Source organism: Podarcis vaucheri, assembly GCF_965113315.1.
Source record: "Podarcis vaucheri genome assembly, chromosome: 7".
Classification (NCBI taxonomy): Eukaryota; Metazoa; Chordata; class Lepidosauria; order Squamata; family Lacertidae; genus Podarcis; species Podarcis vaucheri.
The window spans coordinates 32,655,931-32,681,225 of NC_138765.1; the positions used below are offsets into that span (position 1 = coordinate 32,655,931).

Consider the following 25,295-nt stretch of genomic DNA (forward strand, 5'->3'; position numbering starts at 1 on the left):
GGCTTGTTTCCAAGTAGTGCATTTAAGGAGCAGTGTGTTAAAAGCCATGTCTGGCACACTTCCAGGACCATGCAATACATACAATGAGATCTGATCCACCCATCCCATCCTTCCAGGATTATTCTGCTGAAAGACCCAGGGTCAGCTCTTCATCCTCCATGGTTCAATGAAGCGTAAAGTATTAATTCTTATTTTTAAAAGCATTACCTCCAAATTTGAGATCTCCTTGCTCTTCCTGTGTGTTTTTCCACTGGACCCAGTTCTTCCAGGCATTCACCCCATACATATACTTGAGACTCATCCCGGAAACGGAACAGCCTGGGTATGAGCTCTGCACAAGCATCCGGGGCTCCACAGCTACTATGGACTTCTTCCTCCCCTGAAGGAAAACCAAAGTGTGTGCAAGGGCCCAACAAAGGCATTGCTTTGCTTAGTCACAGAGGGAGGTAAATGGTTTCTGGACCAAACACACCTCCGGTAAGCCATCTATATTCAGGATTGGCAAGCAGTGGCCAAATCAGGGAGCATCGTTCCTCCTCCTCAACGTATGCTGATGAAATCAATGCCTATGGAACTGGATTATGTTTGGGGAATGAAGATCCTGGCCTGCCACTGTCCTTAAATCCTCCCCTGGAAGGGAGAAGGTGACCAAGAACCACATGACTGGGGATGGGGGAGCAAATGCATCAGAAGTTGCATTACCTGTTTCCTATTCCTGCTCTCAATTGAGACACAGTTTTGTGGGCGAGAAACTAAAGAGACATATGCAATCTCCACACTCCTGACCTCATCTAGGGGCTTTTCTTTGAGAAGGGGCAAATGAGGAAGGGAAACTTTGGGGTGGGGTAGGAGAGAGTCAAGAAGCCTGGGGAAACGGAGGAAGGCCCTTCACCCTGAATACCTCACCCCAAAATGTCGTAGGCTTGTAACAAATAAGCAGCAGGAAAAGCAACGGCATTCCTTACCCTCCTTTTTGGCTGTGGAAAACCGTCTCTGTGTCTCCGCCTTGCTCGCGCACGTGAGTGAAGACCCAGCCCTTTGCTGATCGGGTCAAAGGAGTCTAGTTTTTAAACAAAAGCAGAGATTTAGTGGGAAAGTTGCAGCAGCAAGAGCTGTGCTGCCAACTGGTGCCTCCCGGGATAGCAGGCTGCTCCCAGAACAGAGGGCGAGGGTTAAAAAGTTACCAGCAGCATGGGGGCAAAAGGCCCATAGCACATTCCACACCCAAGAGCCTTTTCTTCTCTGGCTGACAAACCTGAAGGGAAATCAGCCTCCAGGTCCTGCTCCAGCTCTCCTTTGGAGAATTGCCTCGGCTCGGGGTCAGGCTCAGGCACCGTATTTGAGCGTAAGGCATAGTGGTTCAGCTCCTCCTCCCAGCTGTGAGGGGTCGACACTGCTTCGGACTCTAAGTCGCCACTGTATGTGCTGCCTTGGTCTGTAATTGAGAGGGGAGAGAGAGACAGGTGGTGCTCAGGAAGAGAAGCCCAGCAGGCAGAGACAGAGCACAGCCTATTAGGACATTCAAGGATGTGAGGAGTCACGAGCCCGGCTGCCTTTGGCAAGCAAGAGCCACAGAATTTTGCAAGAGTCAAAAGGGAAGCATAGTCCACCCCCATGGCTCAATGTAGGAAAACTGACACTTAGAGGATCTCAAACAGGTGGCTGCCCAGTCTCTGCTTGAAGATCTCAAGCAAGGGAGAAGCCACCTTTGCCCCGTGGTATTTCTTTTCATTGTGCTCTGCTTTCAAAGTGTCTCCCAAATGTTCAACCAAATATTTACCCAGCTGTAACTTAAGAACAAATTAAGATTAGATCTGGTTCTGTCCTGTGGGTCATGTCTGCTAACTATGCAGAGAAACATTATAAAAGCTGATGCACTTTTACATGCTCACTCTCCAAGTAAGGTATGAGTGGAGGGGGGTCTCATATTGGGCATGCATATATAATCAGTGCAGTTTTGAAATCAATGCTTCAAATCAGTCTGTTTTCAATAGGTTCAGTCTGCCATTTTGATTCAAAATAGTATCCAATTATATCCAAACATAGACAGAAGGCTGCTCCTCAATCTCAGGATCCATCATGCAAAATTTGGTTACGATACCTGTTCACATAGTGAACAAGCTACTTTCCAAAATTATACAGTAGATGTGAGCGTATTTGCTAAGTGGAGCAAGTAAGCACCAACCTTTTTCAAATATCTTAGGGTCGAGGAACAGCTCATGCTCAGATGTTTGAGAGCCTGAAACAAATGAAGAAAAAAATACAGGTATACCAACATTGCCAGACCAAAAGCACCAACCACCGAAAACATTGACTCCATATTCAACTACCATGTACTAAATAAAAAAATTCCTTCCTGTAGCACCTTAAAGACCAACTAAGTTAGTTCTTGGTATAAGCTTTCGTGTGCATGCACACTTCTTCACCTGAAGAAGTGTGCATGCACACGAAAGCTTATACCAAGAACTAACTTAGTTGGTCTTTAAGGTGCTACAGGAAGGAATTTTTTTATTTTGACTATGGCAGACCAACACGGCTATCCATCTGTACCATGTACTAAGACAGACCACTAGTACACCTATCCCATGACTGCCAACTTTGAATAGCAATAGCTTCCCAGGATCTCAGGCAGAGAAAGGTCCTCCTGACCTTTATAGCTGGAGGTGGTGGGAACTGAACCTGGACTTTCTGCATGCAAAGCAGGTGTTCTAACACTGAGATCAAGCCTGTTCAGGGCTGAGTGTCAGTCAGGATGCCTAATCTTGCCTAATTTCCTTTATTTAAACATTTATAAAGCAGGTTTCATACATTATTTCCAGGCAGTTTACTTAAAATGGGCTACTGGTAGGTATGCAAAACTTCATGAGGGAGAACAGCTCCTACCCACCCCTCCCATAAAACTATTTTTGTCCTTCTCCTTCTCCCACCTCAACAGCCCCAACTCCAGATTCCCCTGGAATATGTGAGTTGTGTAAAACTGTTTAGTGGCAGAATTGCTTCAATTTGCAAAACTGGAAGGGGGTAGATCACTCCATTTCAATGTGGTCTTCTCTTGGAGAGATTTATACAGAACCCTTCTGATAGAATCAAAAGGAATAAGCCTATGAAATAGAAATCTGGATGTATAAATACAACTTCCCCAGGAAGGTTCCCTCCCCAACCCCTCCACTGCAGTCACTCTCCCCTCCTCTCTTTCTCCCATCCCCATTCACCAGCTCCTCAGATTTCCTTTTTTAAAAAAAGCCTTGCACCTCCTCTAGAGTGTTCTTTATCCTTCTCATCCTCTGCGATCATTTCTGCCATCTGGAGGAGATCTGCCTCAAATGCATTGGCGGAGCTCTTCTCCTTGATGTCTGGAATGGTTTCTATTGCCTTGCCAGTATTCTCCGGAGCAGATGGAACCAACATAGGAACTGGGACCTGGGGGTGGGGGAGAGGTTTGATTTGTGCAGATGAAAAGATCCTATAGCAGGGAACACACAACAACATTTTGTGGGTAGAACACACACAAAGAAGAAGTCTCCATGGGGAGGAGGGCAAGCTAGAGAAATATTCTCTGGGTGATGCATATCAGTAACAAATACACACAACTCCACTTGCATCCTACCAGCTTTCAAAGCTGTAATTGCCCATCTTGAGCCTCCTCAAACAAGGTCCTTGCCATCTCAAGAGAATCCTGTCTCTGATGGGTTATCAAGCAAAGGTAAACCTTTTTAAACTGTTGGCTTCAGTTAAGAGCCAGCCACTAACTGGGTGTAAGCAAGGCCTATCCCATGATCCCGACTAGGTGGTTTATTTTCCACCTCTCAGGCCTCTAAAGAAAAGGTGGGCAGAAGGTAATTCACAGTGCACCAACAAACCACTCACCAATTTCCAGAGCACCGCTTAGTGCCTCTTGGTTGCTGGGATTCCTTCAACTATGGAAACCCTGGTCTGATCCAGCAAGACAATTCTGATACTCTTTTGCTGGAGTACATAGCATCACTTAACACAAATGATGCCTTTGGTGTTAAGAGATTAGGAAGCTGCCTAATACTGAGTCAATACCATTTGTCCTCTACTGTCTACACTGACTAGCAGTAGCTTTCCAAGCTTTCAGGTAGGCGTCTCTCCCACTGAGCTCTCCCCAGATCATGAGTGCAATGAACTGACTTGCACTGGATGTGGGGCTTACTTCAGCCCCACCACAGACACTCATGCTGAGACATTCGGCATTGTCCAGGCTGGCCACAAGCTGACCCAATGAGCTCAACCTTCAAAGCCACTGTCCAAAAGCCAAGGTGCCAAACACATCACTTACGGGTATTGGCATTCCCAGCGGAACTGGTGTGTATTGGGTGAAGAGGTGGAGAGGAACTGGCACAAACACTGGTACAGGAACAGGCACCATGATTATTTTGGGTGGAACTTCTTCTTCTTCTTCTGTTATGTTAAAAATAAAAGGCATGATCCTTGGAGAAGAGAAGCCAGCTGTTCATTCATCTCTCTCAACAAGCTGTTAACTTTTCTTTGCTAACCACAACTGCTGCTCCTAACACACCACCCCTTTCTATGTGGATGCATCCACATATGTTCTCTGGGACTCTTCTGTCCATGCAATTCTTACATGATTATTCCAAGCCAGGGAACACAGCATATGACCAGGCCAGCCTTTGTCAACCTAGCATCCATCAGACGTTTTGGACTATAACTCCCATCAGTCCAAGGCAGCATGGTTGTAATGCAAGTTGTAGTTCAAAACATCTAGAGGGTACTAAGTTGGCCAAAGCTGAAAGCCAGCTTGATTCTGTGCTGGAATTTTCACTTGTTCATGGGTTGCCATAAACAAAGGGGGAACATGTGAAAAATTCATTATGAGTTCGATTGCTGGGGCTGCCCTGTTCTCTACTACACTTATTCACACATACAGAAGATGGTTGTATCATACATAAGAAATGCATACATGGGATACAGAAGACCATTTACCATTAATGGTGGGTCTTTGCCTACAGAAGAAGATATGCCCTCCACGCACTGGGCAATGCCACCTAATTGGGCCTCTAAAATTAAGATACTACTTTCCTAATGTAAGGACCATGATGTTTCTCTTAACTTCTGCTCTCTGGCTTGCGAAGTTCCAACATATTGCAATGGTAAAAATTCAGAGAACCCACTGAGAGAAATCGAAATAACTACTTGTTTTTACATTTCCAAAGGGAAATATATCATTGTTTCTTTCTCCCTGGAACCTTTAGTGCAAAAGAAGGCCCCAGTTCTAGGCTGACTAATCACTTGAACAGAAATACTCCCCTGGGTACTATACGATGCAATATGGTATTGAAGGTCTGTTTTTTTAAAACCGTTGCTGAATGGAACTTTTTCATCTTCCACAGCTGCATCCAATACGCTCCCCTACTTGCTCACTACTTCGTGATATTTTAGCTGGTCACAACAAGAAGTGCTTACACAAGTTTTTAGATTCACATCTCTCTGTCTCCCTCTCAGAACAACTGCACATGCCATTTCTGTATCACATACCTGTCTGGCATTCCTTGTGTTGCGTATGAGGCTTGCAAGAGGTGGCCTTGGTCTGTGTTATAGGCTTGCACAGTAAGGCTTTGTTCTTGAGAAGTCGGGGAGGCTGGGAAGGAGGAAGCTTCAAAGCATCCGTCTGAGTACTTGCCTGGTTCAGGGCAGAAAATGAGGTACAATAACTCTTTGCTGCCTTTCGTAAATGTCATGCTAAGATCAGCTAGTCCTAGTTACCAGCCCACTAAGCCGCCACTTCTTTCACTTCCACTGCCTCTAAACCTCCCCCTCTACATACAGTGCAAAAGTGCCCAAAGACTTTGAGCAGTGAGTGTGTGGGTGTAATATATAAATAAATACTTTACTAGATGTCCCAGAAATTTTCTTGAAAAACTTACATCTCCAATAATTTTTGCTGTCACAGTAGGAACTGCACCTGTTAAAGGGGGAGGGAAAGCAGGAAATTTGTTTGCCGCTCTTCAGAATATCATGACTAGTTCTAGTTTCTGGGGATTACAAAAAGGGGGCATTAAGCAACTTTCTTAGGGCCATGCTTGTTGCTTTCCACAACAACAAAATGTAAATTTGCATAGATGTGTATGTGTGAGAGACACACACACACACACACCAGGAAGTGCATTTATCGCTGCCTTACCTTGCAAAACATTATTGGAATTGGCGGTGGGCTGGGCAGCAGGAGCACTGGCCAGGGACACCACATTTGCTATAACTGGAGTAGAATCCTTCCTGAGAGACGGAGGGGGGCCCACCGAGGACGTTGGTGCCATGGAAAGATTTGCTAGGTAGAGGAAGCAGAATGAGATGAAGTAGTGTAATGTGAATGGCACAAGGAGACAATATTTATACGTCAATCACTCTATTTCTCTACAGATGCAGTAGTTAGGTCATAAATACATTTGCACCCCCTTAACTAAACTTTACCCGCTCTATCATAGTGGCAATGAAAATAGAAATGAAATCTCATTGTTGCTAATTGTCAGTGACCTTCCCAATTTAGCCCTATTTGAACCATTTAACTGTGCATACTTAAGTTTTTTAAAAAAATTAGCTTGTTTTGTCTGGTCACAAAATAACACACAATAGAAGAGTAGAATGTTAATTAAACTGTAGATGTAGTGATAGTCAAACAACTTTTATCTGGAATTAATGGCAGCTAAGCACATTTCCTTGTGGGCTCCGTTTCTGAGTGAAAAGTCAATTAAAATGTTTATCGGGCAAACCCTGTTATCTTTATAGCTTTGAAAACTAAAATAGTGACTTAAGTTGGGGGGAAAGGAACTTTGAGCAGATATGACTATATGCCAGGACTGGATGATTTTATCCAGGATATGAGTCTCCTTTTTGTTCAGAAGAATACAAAACACCATTATTGCTGCAATCCTACACACACCTGCCTAAAAAAAGAATACTGTCCCAATCAAGGAAAGTAATAGTCCTGCTTTTTAGACCACAGCTGGAGTACTGTGTCCAGTTCTGGGAACCACAATTTAAGAAAGATATGGACAAGCTAGAACATGTGCAGCGAAGGGTTACCAAGATGATCAAAGGTCTGGAAACCAAGCTTCATAAGGAATGGTTAAGGGAATTGGGCATGTTTAGCCTGGTAAAGAGGAGACTGAGATGAGAGGTGATGGCCACCTTCAAATATATAAAGGGCTGTCAAATGGAAGATGGAGCAAGTTTGTTTTCTCCTGCTCCAGAGGACCCAAACCAATGGTTTTAAGTTACAAGAAAGGAGATACCAACTAAACATCAGGAAGAACTTTCTGACAGTAAAAGCTGTTCAGCAGTGGAAAAGCCTCCCTTGGGAGGTGATGGATTCTCCTTCACTGGAGGAATATTGGTTGAAATCTGTTCCTATCACCAGCCTAGTCCAGTTAGATTCATGTCCAGTCTGCTGTTCAGTTGAAAGAAACACAAAGGAAGCACCCCAGGCATGCTACACTCATTGATATGGGATTTGCTTGTCGCTGATGTCCCTACAGCTTCTCCGGCATCCATAATAGCAGCAGGCCTTCTTTTACCTGTATTGTTCTGAGGTGGGGGTGGGGGTGGCGGCGGTGGAGGAGGTGGAGGTGGCGGTGGATCTGATGCACACTGCTGATTGCAAAACATCAAAATGCAAAGCAAGTTGCAAAAATGCTTAATTTCCCCTCGCCATTTCAAGGACTCGCCAAGTTTGCCCTGCCTTTTGCAGCTGTCACACTTGGACATCTACAAAGAAGAGAAAAAGAGAGTACAATGTGCATATTGTTATTTTTTAAAAGTAAAAAAATATATATTGTTCATACATGTCTGACTGCTTTTCTCAAATGACTTTGTTATTGTAGTTGGTTTGCATCCTGTGAAAAATCCTGCTGACACAAATAACATATGGCCTCCTTGCCACTGAGGTCACCTAAGCCTCAAGTGACAGCAAAGGATCCAGAAGAATCCCCAAGCTACATACCCACTCCTTCAGAGGGATCATAGCCCCATCAAGAGCAGGCAGCCTCCCATCCATCCAGTCTAGGAAACCACCCACTAACAGTGCTGAATCTTATCTGGAATGAGCTTCAGTTTGTTGGCTCTTATCCAGTCCATTACCAAGGCAAGACCATCGGTCCAGCAATTTTTAAGACATGTTTGAACTCCAGAGCAGCTTACCTGATAAAACAAAACTGTGAATTTTGACATGCAGTCTTCTGAACAGAACTCCTCCACCTTGCCCCCAAAATGATTCTGAACCAGCTTGGGAGATGTCTGCAAACAGTAGCTGCACATCTTACAGTGGTTTCCCCAACGTTTGGCTAAGTCGTGCTTATACAGCAGCTTGCAGCCTGGAACAGCACAAGAGAACAAACAGCAATCAATTAAGATTCCCCCCCCCCTCTACTCCAGTTCTCAAAGTAGGACAATATACACAAATAACAGGCAGCACAAACATCCCTTGTGAACAAAGCAGCCACAAGCAGTAACATATGGCTACTGCCTAAACACTACTTTGTGACATATTGACTTAAGAATAAGCAACAGGCTATTTTGCCCTTGTAATTAATAGACTAGCTCCTCAACGAATTGGATAAATTTAGATCCCAAACCATGTGGTTTTACAACCCTTGTCAAAATGTAACCTCAAATTCACATTTCAGGATTGAGGATTGCTAAATCCTCAACAGAGCCCTGTTCCTGTGGCAATAGGAAGCTCCAAGGTCTTGGACCAAAATGCCTTGGGACTAAAGTTTGAAATACACACTCCAGATCTGTCCCTTCTTACCTTCACTACAGAATGACTTGTCAATGCCTGAGAATCGCACAGTCTCTTTGATAATCTTCTCAATCTTGCAGTATTCACACATCGACATGACACAATTTATCTTCTTATACTCATCGCAGCAGGTCTTGCCACAGAACTGGAACATTTTACCCTGCAATTAAGCAAGAATACTTTGGTCAAACTGAATCCTCCAATGCCTGGCTGATTCAGGAGAGGACATGCCACCTCATCCTTCTTCAGTGGGAATGCAAATTTGCCCACTTCCATTAAATGCAAATCAGGGCTGAGTAAAAAGCCACCATCCCACAGAAGTGCGAGAAAAGCCTAGAGTAGAATAGTGGGCAGGCCTGACACCAGTGGTCAGTTAAGCTGGGCCCTGGCTGAGGCCCCAGAACTCAGAAGAGTCCCTCATCGGTCCAACCTGCTGTCCATCTGCCATGAAACCTGGTTGGTGACCACTATGACTCTGCCTTTTCTGGGCTCTAAGAACCAAGGGGGGTCTTCTTGTCAGAGCCTAGCACTCTCAGGGCCAACATCTTAATGCCAGGCACTGCCTCTGTCACCATTGCAGTTTGTCAAAGCAACTACAAAGGCTTAATTATTATTTTTTAAATCTACATTGAAAAAATATTTCTAGTGACTATGGTGGAAGCATGGGCATTCTCTTGGCTACCTTGGTGATAGAGAAGCTGTTACTGCTGCTGCTGTCATTTAAAGTCCATTTTCTCAAAAGTGGGGGACAGGGAGGAGTATCAAAATGCGCCAAGAGTCCCCTGAGGTGCCAATGCTGGTAGTGAACGTAAATTTTTTTAAAAAAGCAGAAAATCTTATTTCATATAAGAAAAATAACAACTTCCTACAACTTGTGGAGGTAAAGATACGCTCAAAAGTGTGTGGCCAATGTCTGTTGAAATCTCAGAACTCAAATATATGGCTGAATAAATTTGCCCCAAAAAAGAATCGTCAAAGAATTATACAAAAGGGGATATCAGCCCACTTTGCATTTTGTATACAAATGTCAGCTTTCCTTGCTGCAGTGTATTTTAAAACTTATTATTAAGCATGGAATACACACAGCCTTGCCTGTCACTGGGAGTCTGGTCCACAATTAGAGCACCCACGTGTCCGGCTTCAAGAGGTCTGTGAACAACAACAACTGGCAGGTGCCAATTACCCTGTAATCGAGCAGTTCAGGCTTGGTTGCAAACAGGCGGCTACAGTGTTGACACTTGAGTTTGACGACAGTGCGGGCAAAGGTAACTTGCTGGGACTGAGCGGCGAGTCTCTGGAGACCAGCTGCGGCTGAGCTGCTGACCGAGCTGGGGGAAACTGTGGAGGTAGTGCTGCCCGCTGCTGAAACCGTGGCTCCTGAGGGGATACTGACAATCACTTGGCCCTGTGACAAGGGCACCACTGACGAGTTCATTCCTGCAGGCTTGTTGAACAAGTTCTGTTAAAGCAACAGGGGATGGAAAAACCTTGCATCAACAGGATTTTCTGCCAAGTTTGAGGGGTTCCTAGCATAGGGTCACCGTTTCAAAATTCCAGGGAGGAGCTAGCAATTTTAATAAGGATTGCAATAGCAGCCTGCTAATCTCTGGAGGTACACCCCACCACCCCAATTCCCTGCCCCACAGCCAACCTATCCCAAGTCTCCATGCTTTTCCTTCCTTTTAATTGTTCTCCATCTGTGGAAAACAGAACTCTTAATTCTTGGGAAACTGATCTCAGAAAAGAAAATCATGGAGAACAAATGAAGACACAGAAGTCTGCATTATATCACAGAGGTTATACCAGTGTTATACCATCTCCATTGTCTTCTTGGTACCTGTTGAAGTTTTTTTTCCTCTTTCAGCAAGCCTTCAAAGTGGAGAAGTTTTATCCTAGTTGGAATCCGTGTTGGATTTGAAATTGTTTTTATATATGCAGTTGTTTTCCCCCCAGATGCCCTCCCCCTTTCTATTTTTTTTTAATGCCAAGCGCATAAAACTGAACGTGCACAAGTTAAATATGTGCAAGTTGAGAGCTTACTCTATGTGTGTGTGCAGGTGTGCATATTATGAAACCACTTCAAGATCCTTCATAGCAAACAATTTTTACGTTAAATATTATATTATTAATTATTATGATTACTATAATTTAACTGACACATCTCTGCACTAAGTCTATTAAGTGTATTAGCACTCTTATCAGGATGAAACATAGCAATGGAGAAGCTAGTGGTCAAAAGGAGAGGGAGTATGCCCAAGGAAAGATTGGCAATGGCCACAAGTCCAGGAAGGGGAATGAGACTAGCACATCTGACAAGCCAATTGAGTAACTAAACTGGAAAACAGGACATACCTGAAAAGCCACCACGCAGCTATAGCTGCAAAAATTGCGTATGCTGCCATCTGACATAGCGAGGTGATACTGAGGGATGGCTGAGGTCTTACAGCTGTTACACTGAACCTGGACACCTGCCAGAGAGAAAAACAAATAATAACAGAAAAATAATAACGTAAGAAATTTAATGTGCTTTAAGGTCTCTTGATTTCAGAAAGTGTATATATGAAAAGGACAACACAACATTTACCTGAAGATGTGACCATTTTAACTCTGTGTGCTGACAAGCAGTTCACAGAACAAAAGAGCTCTGTTTTCCCCACATTATTTGTGCTTTCAATCATCTCAGCTGAAGATCTCAGAGATTTACACAGTGCGCAGGGAGTGATTTTTGCTGACTTCTGTAGGAAGAGGAACAACAGATTTTTCCCAATTCTGAGAGCAGAAACAGTTCACTTGCCCACATAGCCCACTTGCAGGTGAAAGAAATAGGTGTGTCACATACACAAAACAAAAGTGAGCTTAGTATTTATTAAGTCAATTTACACACTGCTCACTATACATAAAACATCTTCAAGTGGTTTCCAAAAAGGAGTCAAAGATGCCAAAGTAAAGAGTCATAGACTTGCAACAGTATCTTTTACAATAGGAAACAAAACCAGCCCAATTTGTTTCTAGGGGCTGAACTACATGACTGTCTAAGACTCAGGTTTCCAGGTTTCTCAGACTTTCCCAGGAAAGTCACTTTGTGAGGGGATGAGCCTGCAGCAGGTTCAGAATGCAAAATTCTCTCCCCTGTACCCAGAGCTGTTCGCCTGTGCAGCATGGCCAATGCCCATCTGGCCCGGAGAAATAAAAACTGGTGGTAAGCTCCCCTTTCCTTCCCACTACAGGTTCTCTCAAATTTTCTCCTTGTGTCAATAGAAGGAAAGTAGAATTCTGGCCTTTATGTTGAAAGCACTCCCTCGCCTCCCTTATCTGGCTGCTCTCCACAGACACAACTATAAACAAGTTTCATATTATAAGCTATAGGGTTGAGGCTCCACGCAAGCCTAGTGTGCATTAAAATAATGATTTAAAACAGTAACAGCAACACACACCAGGAACCAAAGAAACAAAGCACAGACCTGTTTGTATGCAGTGACACACGTTGAACTGCAAAACTTTTTGGACTGCCCCTCGATCTGAAGCATGTGGCACTGGCCTGAGGCACTGTAACAGTAACCCCCACAGTTCTCACAGCAGTTCATGGTCAAGTTGTTTGCTGAGCGGAACTTGGAGAAGCAGGCGTCACTGCAGAGTTTGTGCACAACATTCTGGTAATTCACTTCATGCCGAATCTGAGAGAGCAAAAAAAAACATTACATGGGAGTATTCCAAGGCGTTCTTTCTCTCAAAATAATTATGCATTTTAAAAAATCTAGTGGATTACAGCATTTCCCCCTCCCACCTACCAACTCCCTTTGATTTTTTTAAATTAAACAAGACAGACTTACAGAAGTGTTTAAAAACTGGCAATCCAGGTAAGTAAATTTTGCATCTTGCAAATTTTGAATTTCTTACAATTTACTTACTTATAGTATACTTAATTTGTATACTACCCTCCATCCATAGATCTCAGGTTGGTTCACAACAGAAATACTAGGCATTGTGGAGTGAATCATACTTATGATAGGCATCACATTATTTGTTATGAAAATTAAAATCAATATTCTAAGATCCCCAAATGAAGTAACTTGCCAGACTTGCTACAAGTTTTGTTTCATCGTGAATTCTGATTAAAAATTAAGCAACCAAGCAAACCCATTTTTGCTTTTCTGAACCACAAAGGCAAAGAATTTCAGTGATTCAGGAGAATTCCGCTGGAATGATGCAGTAGAAACTTGGGGGTGAGAGTGGGAAACAATATTATATGCAAGAAGTAGACTTTAGCACAGCCTTCCCCATCCCAGCTTGCTTGCTCACATCCTAACCCATTACTGATTCCAGACACAGGTTCAGAAGTTCAATGGCCTCCTTGGTTCAAGATGCAAGTGCTAAGAGGAGAATGCCATCTGCATACTGGTGACAGCAAACTCCAAAACTCTTCTTTGGAACTGGATTCTATTGCATGGTGGCTATAACTGCCCTCACCTGCCCTCACCCTCACACGTGCAGATTGTATAATTTGCAACTTGGAAACCAACCAATGAAGTCAGACAAGCTAGTGATTTGATGAAAGCAATATGCAGAGCTTCATGGCTGAGTGAGCACTGAATGTGGCTTTTCCCACACTGAAAGCCGATTCACTAATCACCTGGCATCCTGACCAACCAAACATTTAGAAAAAGGGTTTGCGATTTCAGTTACCACTGCATTCTTCTGGCACATGCTGCACTTGGTGGAAATACTGTTTGTGTGAATGGTGACGACAGGCTTCCTTTTCAGCTCGTACATGGATAGACACGACTGGCTGCAGAAGTCCTTGCTGGAGTTAGTGTTGTCAAACTGAGCGGTAATCACATCCTTTGGATTCAGAATTTCCCTACACAGTTTTGAAAGAGGAAGAAATCAGGTGTTCAACTTTCACAACCACAAATTTACATCCTCCACAGACCAGTGAGGTTCTCTACAATACCAAATGTCAGCATTTGGTACCAATGAGTGTGACCTGGCCTGACTACATCTGAATCACAGAAGTAAACCCAGGGCAAGCTTCAGTTACTTCGTGGGTACTTCCAGGGATGTACAAGCTCTGTATCAACACTCCCACAACCAGAACATGTCTTCAAAATTTATCTATCTATCTTTATAAAAGATTGTTAAGTCCAGTCAAAGGCGACTATGGGGTGTGGCACTCATCTCACTTCTGGCTAAGGGAGCCGGCATTTGTCCACAAACAGCTTTCCAGGTCATGTGGCCAGCAGGACTAAACTGCTTCGTGACGGAAACCAGAGTGCATGGAAATGCCTTTTACCTTCCCGCCGCAGCGGTACATATTTATCTACTTGAACTGGTGTGCTTTTGAACTGCTAGGTTGACAGAAGCTGGCACAGAGCAACAGGAGCTCACAACCATCATGCAAGTTCAAACCACTGACCTTCTGATCGGGAAGCCCAAGAGGCTCAGTGGTTTAGACCACAACGCCACCCGCATCCATTCAAATTACATTCCCAGGGCTGTTTACAAAATAATAATATTAGTGCTATGTTTCTTTTCCCTTTCACAAAAAAGAATAAAAAGCAAAAAATGCTAAGATTTTTCCCATTCCTGCTGATCGTCAGTGTCAAAAGTCTGCTTTGCAAGCATTTTATTTTTATTGACTTGAGTACATGGGTGCTTCCAGACTGTCACAACATTTGGGGTGGAATTCAATCACATACCAGCAAATCCAAGTTACAAAACTGAGTTGATGCTCTTATGCAACAAACCTCTCCCCCCAAACCCCACCCACCCAAAGTGGACTTTCTGCAGCAAAGGGAAGTGTGAGATAACATGTACTTGACACAATGCCTTCTAAACTCCCCACAAACGATTCAGAATGATTTGTAGCACATTTCAAAGCCTCAGAGCCCTTACTTTGAGCAGCTGGAACAGGTTTTCTTGGAAGAAGCTGGTGGTCTTGTGGCTGGTACGGTATATCCCGTGAGGCACAGTGTGGAGCAGAAGAGCTGAGTGGAGCCTTTCCTCTGATAGGCTGTTTGCCCCTTCTGTAGGATCTTCTTACAGCCTGAACAGGAAACCCGAACAGCCGTACTCGGGACTGAAGGAAGCAGTTTGTTCATGCCAGAGGATGGTGTGTTAGGTGGGAAATTGGAAGTCAGCTGTGGAGCTTACCAAGAAGAGAGGAAAGAGATATGCTGCTATTGAGGATATCTTCAGAGGCTCTCCTCTGGGTATTCTACCTCCACCTCAGAAGCAGGTGGCGACCAGAGGTGGGGAGGAGCTTCTTGGTTGTTGCACCTCATTTTTAGAAGTCCCTCCCCAGAGAAGTTTGCCTGGGGCCAATGTTGCTATTTTTTTTTTTGTAATGTATTACTGACTTTTAATAACAGATAATACATAAAACATAAAAAAGAACTCTGCCTCCCTCCCTATATAAAATAAACAAATCACTACTATTACCCTTCTGCTCATTTGCTCAAACCAAATACAGAAAGCCATTTCTTCCAAGGCAATTAGTATATAGTTATGTACTACTTTGGAAACCGGACTTATGAACAGGAAGAAGTCAAATTACTGGCCACCAATGCCCCATTAAATTATCAGTTTTCTGTCTCCCTTTCTGAGTCCTGATTTTCTGCGCTGAGCGACTTATCCATAATTAATAAATCCCAAACTGTCTGCACCCAATCCTCTTCTGCAGAGGATTCAATAGATTTTCATGTCTGTGCTATCACTAATCTGGCAGCTGTTAACAAATTATGAAACAATTTCTTTTGGCAAAGCCTTTTTAAAATGTCCCTAGGCTTTTAATGCTATAATTTATTTAAAAGTATTCTTTTGATTTCTGTTATTTATCTTGCTTTTGTAAATTTCCCTGGAAGCATTGCTGAAGGATGGCATAGCCATCTGAAGAACAGGAGGGGCAAGCGCAAGCCTTTTCCTTACCAAGAGGGCTGCCACTGACTGAAAACACAGCACTGATCTTCAGTTCCCCTTCCTGAGTTTTTGGCTGCTGGCCATATTCCTGAAACAAAACAGCTACAGGTAAAATTCCAGCCACTGTGATCACCAGTACTCAATCTATCATGTAAATCCTGGGCCACATTTGAAATAATTGTGCTCAAACTCCAGTACAATAATTAACAATTCATTTACTAATCACCTTCTGCAAGGCCCAGACTCACCAGCCCTACTGAAGAGGCTCCTCATGAGGCCGGAGGAACATTGCCTGGCTGTGAGTGTGAAGGTCGCTCCCTGCAAGACACTTTCCACCTGGCCTAGGGGGTGGGGCCCAAACTCACCAGCCCTAGAAAGAGGCTCCTCATGAGGCCGGAGGAACATCGTCCGTCTATTGTTTTATTGATTTAATATGCTGTAAACCACTTTGAGATTTTTATTAAAAATGTAAAGCGATATAGAAATTAAAATGAATAAAAATAAACATCTCAAGGTGATGTATAATAAAATAATGCTCCATTGGGTTGGATGCCATGACAGATCACTTTCCCTATGCAGTATGCTGATGTCAGCCACGTTTGATGGTAATGGCTCACCAAACTCCATCCCTACTTTTACTCTCCTCCATGCCCCTGCACCACTTATACATGCATCCAAGATACTGCACTTTTCCATAAAAAGAGTTATTCTAAAGGCAACTATAAAAGCATCCAATGAGCTAAGAACAGAGATGCAACCCCACCCCTACTACCACTCAATATCTTCACCATACAGCTTTAACCCAGCTGCCAATGCTGCACTTATAACACAGACACAGGTCAAGGCTAGGCAGTTTATGTCCCATCTTACCTCAGTATTATCTGGTTCATCCTTAATTTTGTTCAGCAGCCCCTGCTGAGGTGCAATAGCTTTATCGTAGTCATTGTCCAAAGGCTCTTCCTTAATTCTAATATTTGGTGCATAGGAATTCCCCAGCTCTTGACCAACGGATTCCTTATTAGCAAACAGGTAGCTAGACTCCTAGCACACAAGAACAGTAACTTCAGCAGCATACACATTTGGGAGACAATTTCCCCAGTTAACTTTGAATTTAGCTACAGTCCACTTTCCCAGTTTTTCTCTTTTCTGGCAGCTTTCCCCATGATCTCTCCTCTTGTCCTTGTTACCCTGAGTTTCTAGGTCAGGAAACATCTTCTACTTTGCCCCTATCAGAGCAGCTCAGTGAATGACAGTCCAGGACCCTTCGACTAGCTCCACCGTTCTGTGACATTATGGCAACTTAGCCAACTATTAGCAGAGGATTCAGCAGCAGCACAACAAAATCTCTACAATATTTCTATTCCAAAAAAATGCACTTTGATATGCCAATCAAATAAAGGCCCACGACTTACCCTGAAGTTAGTTTCTGGTGTTTGTGGTGCCAACTGTGTCCGTAATGTTTCATCCACTTGATTAGTAACTAGGGGAAAACATATTCAATTAGCATCCCTTTGGAAAGCAATTCACTGCAACCTGTGGACTACTACATCAATGCAGGGGTGGGGAACTGCATTCGGCTGGCAGGCCTGATCCTGATCTTCTGATTTCTCCACCCACTCCAACCACAGGTGGGCAATCAACCAACATCATGCAACAACTTCACTCACTGTCAGCACCAATCAGTTGAACAGCACTGTCAGTGAACCCCACTTGTCAAGGAACAATTGGGAGCACATGTTAAATTTTTTAAAAAATATTCCTTTGCAGCAAAATACTTAGCTGCCCCATATTATGTCATCAGGTGTAAGACTGGTCAGCATGGTTTGGGGAAAATGGACTCAGGGGCCAAATTAGAACCCTTGCCAGGTCTAATTAAGTCTCCAGCCCAGAAGTCCCCATCACTGATGTACTATTTTGTTCATCAGTTTTTTCAAAAGTGGATGGAACTGAGTATGTCAACCAGATGCAGCCATCCATGAGGCAAAGTGATTGCCATTAAGCGTGGCAGACAAATCTGTCCCATGGTGTGTAATCCACTGGGAATTTATTTGAAGATGTTTCACTGAAATAAGCAGAAACTCATTAAGTTTAATCTAAACCCTAAGGTTTGCTCTCTGCTTAACCTTAGCAAACAAAGTGTTACCTGATTTATCGAGGAAACTGCTTTTCAATCTGGAATCCATTTCCTTCGGCATTTTTTCCAATCGTTTGTCATGCTCCTGAAAAGGTCCTTCTCTGGCTTTCTCCTTTGTCAAAAAAATATCTTTAGCATCATCTCTTCCTATGCTAAAATCTTTCCGAACAGACTTAAATACAGAGGGCCCTTTGTCAAAAGGGGAAGAGAGGTCTTTCTGAATCACATTTTGCATCTGTGTGTCTTTCTCATTGTCCACTGCATGATCCCGAACCCTCCTCATATCTCCCCGACTATCTTCAGGGCGCGAAGGGAGGCTATCCTTTGCCGGAAAAGTTTGCTCATCCTCATTGTCACTCCCAACAATAGGAATCCCTGTAAGATCCCCAGAGTTCAAGAAGTAATCACTGTCAACCAGCAAGGAGTTTGTAGATCCTGTTCGATTCTGCATTCTGTACGGTATGCTGTCGAAGGCAGGGGTTAGGTTGTGAACAGTTTTCTCAGACATTTCTGTAGGTACAAGCTCACCACCTGGAGAAGGAAGAATAAGATGCTTTCCAAAACCAACATATTTACAATATGCAAGCAAATATAAGGATGAAGATATTGTTTTGGGCTTTCAGCTGGATATTACAGCTTGTAATTTTGATGTTTTGTATTTCAAAAGTTGCTTTTTGCAACCTTGTGACCGGATGTGAAAGAGGGAAGGAGACTTAGTAAAAAAAATAATTATGTGTGCCCCAATGTATTTATTACACTTTAGGGCAATGGTGCCCAAACTTTTTTCAAAGAGGGCAAGATTTGATGAAGTGAAGGGCTGTGGAGGCTGACTAAAGGGCCAACCAAAGTTGCCGACCTTTTTTTAGGATTTTACCCCAGGAAATGAAATAAACCAACCGGCGGGCCAGATTAGGCCCCCCAAATAGACTTTGGACATGCCTGCTTTAGGGGATGGAATAATGTCCTAAATCTGTCACGAACATACTGCTGATCAACTTCTTTGGAGGACTCAAAATTCCAGTATGCTGAGAAGAAACAATTAACAATGCAGTGGTGCCTCGCAAGACGAAAAGAATCCGTTCTGTGATTCTCTTCGTCTAGCGGTTTTTTGTCTTGCGAAGCAAGCCCATTGGCGGATTAGCGGATTAGCGCTATTAGCGGCTTATCTGCTGATCGGATCAGCTGATAAGCGGCTTAGCGGCTTAGAAAAAGGGGGGAGGGGAAAAAACCAGCAGGAACTCGCAAGACATTGTCGTCTTGCGAAGCAAGCCCATAGGAAATTCGTTTTGCGAAGCACCTCCAAAACGGAAAACTCTTTCGTCTAGCGAGTTTTCCGTCTTGCGAGGCATTCGTCTTGCGGGGCACCACTGTGTTCTTACCATTCTCAAAAATTCCTGGTTCCAGTCTTCCTCCTCACCTTTGCCCCAACAATTTGCTGTTATGTCCAAAAAGTACAGACTGTAGTTAACATAAACTAGAGTTCATTGTAACAAGCCAGGGTCAAACCATGATTTATGCTGCACCCTTAAGACTTGATCATGAACTAGTATAACAACCAAAATGGGGCACTCATTTCACCTTTAAGGCTGCACACTATTTGACAATTTTAGAAAGCTTTGTGCCAAGACCTTAAGATAGCTTTCTTTGGTCTATACAGCCAGTTTAAACACTATTAGCCTACATGTGGTCAGTGTGTGTTTGTGTCCTCCAATATACAGCTACTTACTGACTCACCAGACATCCTAGTTCTTACTACTCTTAATTTGCAACATTCTGCAATTTTAGAGTTCTCTGTGGGGTTATCAGGAATTGCCTCAATTACTGCAGATGGGTGGAGAATGCATCCCCCCAACAGTTTTGCAAAGTGTCAGTATCAGAATTTTGAAATACATGTAGTAGCTACCAAACTGGGTTATTAGTTAATGATCTGGAATATTTTTTGTTACTTACAAGCCCACCACTTAATGACTGGACTTAAGCCATCTGGAACTGGGATTCTGGCATCTTTTAAGAAAGGGACAGAAACTTTTAGCTCATAAAGAAAGGAGTTTCTGAGGAGGAAGGAATCTTTTGTAAATAAACAAATAAAAGAAGCACTTACGTTTTTCTGCTATACTCCCAAAAACTGCATCAGCTTTGTCTTCATACTGCAAAGAGAAAAGGAAATATATAATTATTCTGGTTTATTCACATAATTTTTCATTTATTTATCTATATATTAAATTTCTATGCCGCTCCTTCATTCAAGAATCACAGGGCAGTTTACAATATGAAACACAAAAATACATGATAGGAGAAAAGTATTTTCCTCTTCCAGTTACCAAATTCCCAGTGCAAAAACTCACAACTTTATAATGCAGCTATCAAAGCAAAGTACAAGCAAAGTAGAAAATATTATAACAGAATAGGTTTAACAACACTTTCACTTGGCCCGTATTTTGATTGTATTAATCTTACCCGCTGAATTGGATCTGATCAGATTTGAAGAGATTCTGCTTAACCGAGCTTCAATTCAGTGGGTAAAATCAGATTTTCACAAGGCACAGCAGTGGAACAGCGAAAAAAGCTTTAGAGCCTAGGGAAATTAATTGGTACACAACATGATCAAAATATGACATTGTGAGAGGAAACTGTTTCCTCATAACATGTGTTTCTCTCATTAATGAAAACTTAAGTCCTGCATATAATTTTGTGTTCTGGTATTTTAAAATTTGACTATTCTCTGCTCTGTCTGCTTTTAACAGATGCCATTAGTCAGGAAATAACTCTGTCATACTGGCCAGGGAATATACACTCATGTTTTGGCTTTTATATTTCAAACCTGCAGTGTCCCCCATAGCACTGTTAACGTATCTTCTACCAGTGTGTCAATTTCTCCTGAACATAACATAGGTATTTATGCACACTTTGAAAATACAGTGGTGCCTCGCAAGACGAAATTAATCCGTTCCTTGAGTCTCTTCGTCTAGCGGTTTTTTCGTCTTGCGAAGCAACCCTATTAGCGGCTTAGCGCTATTAGCGGTTTAGCGGCTATTAAAGGCTTAGCAGCTATTAAAGGCTTGGTGGATTAGCGGCTAAAAGGCTATTAGCGGCTTAGAAAAAGGGGGGGGGGAAGCGAAAAAAATCGGAACACTTGCAAGACGTTTTCGTCTTGCAAAGCAAGCCCATAGGGAAAATCGTCTTGCGAAGCAGCTCAAAAACGGAAAACCCTTTCGTCTAGCGGGTTTTCCATCTTGCGAGGCATTCGTCTTGTGGGGCACCACTGTAGTCTCTAAATCTATAGTTCTAGGAACATCATCTTCCAATTAACATTAATTTCTGATTCATTTTTTTCAAAGTTATAATCTCTGGTCCGATTCTGCTTTGTATTCCAAAGTAAATTTACCTACCCTCATGTACCTATCCAACAACCAAACATACTCATTCATCTTCACTCTGTCTGACAGACTTTGTTAATTCTTCAATCACAGATGAAGAAACATCAGATACTGAAGTCACTTGTGTTATGGCTCCACTTGTTAATGTTCAAAAGAAAGGATTGCTCTTTTGCAGCATGTTTCCAAAAATGATACTATGCAATAAAGCATTATTGGTCATCATTAAAATGGCTAAGCTCACATTCAAGGCAAAGCCATAGCTAGGGAAACCAATCATGGTTTCTTCAGCAAATATGTCTCACAGATAAGTAAACAATTTATGGCTTGTTTCCCCAGAGCTTGCTTTGTTTTCCAGCTGCTGATGTGTCTGTAGCTTAGCAAGCATATGGAGTGGGGTGTTCTAACAAACAACAGTTAAACAAGACCAGTGGATTCAGACAGAGCATTAAACCATAGTTTAAACAAGCCATGGTTTCTCATGCTGGTTCGTTGCCAGAAAACAAACCATGATAAAACTGCAGGCCATATATGGACATTTTTTTTTGTATTTGTATTTAGTTTTATTGGTTATAATGTAAACAGTATAACAGGTAACAAAGGTTTAGCAGCCAGATTTACAATTACAACAAGGGTGTGATGTATTGAAATGTAACACTGTGAGACATCTATCAAAACGAGATAAACATAAAATATCCATTTCAACATAAACCATGAGTCACTGGGTACCAATAGCCAGCATTATATTTATTAATAAAGCTTATAAACAGAAACCAGATGACAAAGTTATCATGTTTTGCCAAACCCTTAATGCATGATGATAACATGAGTGCTCTGAAAGAGCAATATCCCATATTCTTGACCACCATCTCTCTTTGGAAGGCCCATCTGGGGCTTTCCAGTTTTGAGCAACTTCTAAGCGTACAGCCGCCAGTAATAAGGAGATTAAATGTTTGTGATACCTTGAGGTTTGTCAGACTTTCACCTGTCAAAAATCTTTCAGAAAGACCAGGTGCATTCAGATGCAATATCAGAAATTCAGGGGAACCAGGCCAATTTCTTGTAATTGTAGATGAATAAAAGCAAACATATTAGACACAATGCTAATTTCATCTATGATTAAAAGTAGTAAAGGCTTAATGAGGCTCTGTAGAAAGGCAGCAGTGTCAAGACCTAACTTTCAATACTTTATCCATGTGCTCCACTGGGAGCATAAAACAGTTTATGGGATAATCACACTACCAATGCTGCACTGAGTATAAGAAGAGCCTTGCTGGATCAGGCCAAAGGCCCATCTGGACCAAATTGTTTTCACATTAGCCAACCAGATGCCTACGGGAAGGCCATAGGCAGGACAGGGATGCAATAGCGCTCTCCTCACTTATGACATCCTGCAACAGGAATTCAGAGATGTACTGTCTCCAACAGTGGAAGTAGGACATAGCCATTGTGGTTAGTAGCCACTCATAGCATTCTCCTCCGTGAATTTGTCCAATTCTCTTTTAATGCAACCCAAGTTGGGGACTGTCACTACCTTATGTGAAAGCGAAATCAGGAGTTTATGCAATGTGTTAACAAGTCTGCTTTTGTCTAACTGGAATCTTCCGATATTCAGCTTCACTAGATGAAGTAGGTTTTGGCATTATGAGGAGAAAAACATTTCCCTATCCACTATCCATGCATGTTCTCATACAACTCAATTGTGGCCCCATCTTCACCTATTTTCTTTAGTTAAAAAGCTACTAATGTAACCCATCTTCATAGCAGAGTTGCTCCCATCCCCTTGCTTTACATCAGGGGTCAGCAAAGTTTTTGTGGCTTGGGCCGGTTCACGGTCCTACAGACGCCGCGGTGGGCCAGAGTGTGTGTGCGTGCACACATGCGCAAATGCTATTTCCAGCGTGGAGGAGGCATGCGCTGCTTCCCATTGGCTGAAGGAGCTTCCTGCAGCCAATGGGAAGTCGGCCAGCATTGCAGAAGGCGGTTCCCCACTCTGCTCCGTGCCGGTTTAGTATGGCGCACAGGAGCCGACCGAGCGGGCAGCGGGGGTGGCCCATGGGCCTTAGGTTGCTGACCCCTGCTCTACAGTTCACTTCTGTCTCTGGTACAACACATTTTGTACAACACATTGTGAGCATTATACTTTCCAAATTTGCTTGAATTATAGTCTTGTAACAGGGTGGGCTCCCATTGCTCGGTCCCTGCTCCTGCCAACCTAGCAGTTCGAAAGCATGTCAAAGTGCAAGTAGATAAATAGGTACTGCTCTGGCGGGAAGGTAAACGGCGTTTCCATGCATTGCTCTGGTTCACCAGAAGCGGCTGAGTCATGCTGGCCACATGACTCAGAAGCTGTCTGCAGACAAACGCTGGCTCCTTCGGCCAGTAAAGCCCCAGAGTCGTCCACGACTGGAACTAACGGTCAGGGGTCCCTTTACCTTAACTTGATTAGATCCAATATTTTGTGAACACTAATTCCCACATAAGACTTGACATGTGAGCAATACTACAGGATGGAGCACTAAACTCAACAGAGCTTTGCATTTCTCACAAGCTTCTCTGACTGAGAATATGAGCTTAGGTTTATGTTCGGGCTCAGCTCATATGTAATGAAGTCCTTAATTTTATCTCTCTTTCCTGTACTAATTACTGATCTTCTAGCTAATGTAAATAGTGTATACTGAACATCCTTAAACTCAAAGAATGATCATTATACTGAACTCTGTGATAGCACTGACTCGAGTGCTCTTTTTTAATTTTTCAGTTCTACCATCATGAACAGAACCAAGCATTTTATTTATTTTTCATCAACAATATTTAACCAAATCTCCTAAAATGGTTCAGATGTAATGCTAAGCCAGACTATGTCTTAGTGCACATGTCTAAGTGTGACTGAGAGATCACATTCATGATCCTTGCCTAGTCCTCTTGCTGCTGCACTGCCAGAGTTTGTCTTATAGCATGTTGTCTAAACTTAGGCTCATAGTTTTTATTCTCCCGAAAGCTGTAAAACTAAGAAATTTGCTTACAGCTCACAATCTGTCTAGAATGAGGCAAACCAGGAGCCCAAGTTTGGACCTGCTAAGCCAAACATAGCTTACTTCACAGCAGAGCAGCAGCAGGACCAGAGGAGCAAAGTGCTCACAATCTCCTCTCCGGGAGTCCGCATGCACATGCATTCATGCTAAACACAGTCTGGCTTAGCATTATGTGCGAGCCAGCTCAGAATCATCACAGAGTTTTGCGGCCTTTTGCACAATAAAGTACAAACTATATTTCTGTACACAAATCATTTTCTGTATTTTGATTGGTAATACATGAGCTCATCTGTATTCAGTTTTCTAGTAAAGCTACTTCTGTTTTTGTTACTGAGAACATGATTCATAAAAATAATTTACAGTGATGACAGTAATCACTATAAAGGACTATTCAATTGTTTAATTTCTTCTTTAAGATGAGACATTCTTGTAATTCTTTTGTATGGTTTTATGGCATTTTATGAGTTATAGTATTTGCATATATTACTGTGATATTTTATGTGAGTGGGCAGTATATAAATACTCTTTACAGTTTACAGTTGTTTTAGTCTTTCAGAATGCCTACCTAAAATTTATCCTGCTCCTGTCTAATCTGCACTGCTAAGTTGTCTGTATGAGTAACAAATTGTTTTAGATATAACCTTTTTTGAAATTTTGTTATGACTGATTTTAGAGATCCAAAAGAATTCCTCATAACATTAGCTATACTGTAGTAAGGGGCACAAAGTACAGTGGTACCTCAGGTTACATACACTTCAGGTTACAGACAGCGCTAACGCAGAAATAATACCTTAGGTTAAGAACTTTGCTTCAGAATGAGAACAGAAATCATGCTCCGGCGGTACAGCAGCAGCAGGAGACCCCATTAGCTAAAGTGGTGCTTCAGGTTAAGAACAGTTTCAGGTTAAGAACGGACCTCCGGAACAAATTAAGTACTTAACCCAAGGTACCACTATATAGGGCATTTTTAAAGAAAAGACAAGCTTTAAAATCTATCTCCCTGCTCCCTCTCCCTTGTCCCTTTTTTGTCTTTTGATCATAGATGCTTTTTAGACCACACC

The 25,295-nt window shown here is 42.6% G+C and overlaps 1 protein-coding gene across 1 annotated transcript in view; it reads right to left on the reverse strand.

The window, feature by feature from the left end:
• The window catches only part of ZMYM4 (zinc finger MYM-type containing 4), a 49,277-nt gene that overhangs the window by 8,037 nt on the left and 15,945 nt on the right, over positions 1-25,295 (reverse strand). The window contains 23 exon segments of the mRNA XM_082229153.1: positions 208-379; positions 966-1,060; positions 1,256-1,435; positions 2,186-2,239; positions 3,252-3,420; positions 4,301-4,422; positions 5,518-5,662; positions 5,907-5,944; positions 6,164-6,307; positions 7,554-7,743; positions 8,176-8,348; positions 8,786-8,936; positions 9,960-10,235; positions 11,129-11,244; positions 11,361-11,511; positions 12,238-12,450; positions 13,460-13,634; positions 14,669-14,921; positions 15,701-15,779; positions 16,562-16,732; positions 17,104-17,171; positions 17,835-18,356; positions 19,927-19,972. Of these exon segments, the coding sequence (XP_082085279.1) occupies positions 208-379; positions 966-1,060; positions 1,256-1,435; positions 2,186-2,239; positions 3,252-3,420; positions 4,301-4,422; positions 5,518-5,662; positions 5,907-5,944; positions 6,164-6,307; positions 7,554-7,743; positions 8,176-8,348; positions 8,786-8,936; positions 9,960-10,235; positions 11,129-11,244; positions 11,361-11,511; positions 12,238-12,450; positions 13,460-13,634; positions 14,669-14,921; positions 15,701-15,779; positions 16,562-16,732; positions 17,104-17,171; positions 17,835-18,356; positions 19,927-19,972 (3,703 nt within the window).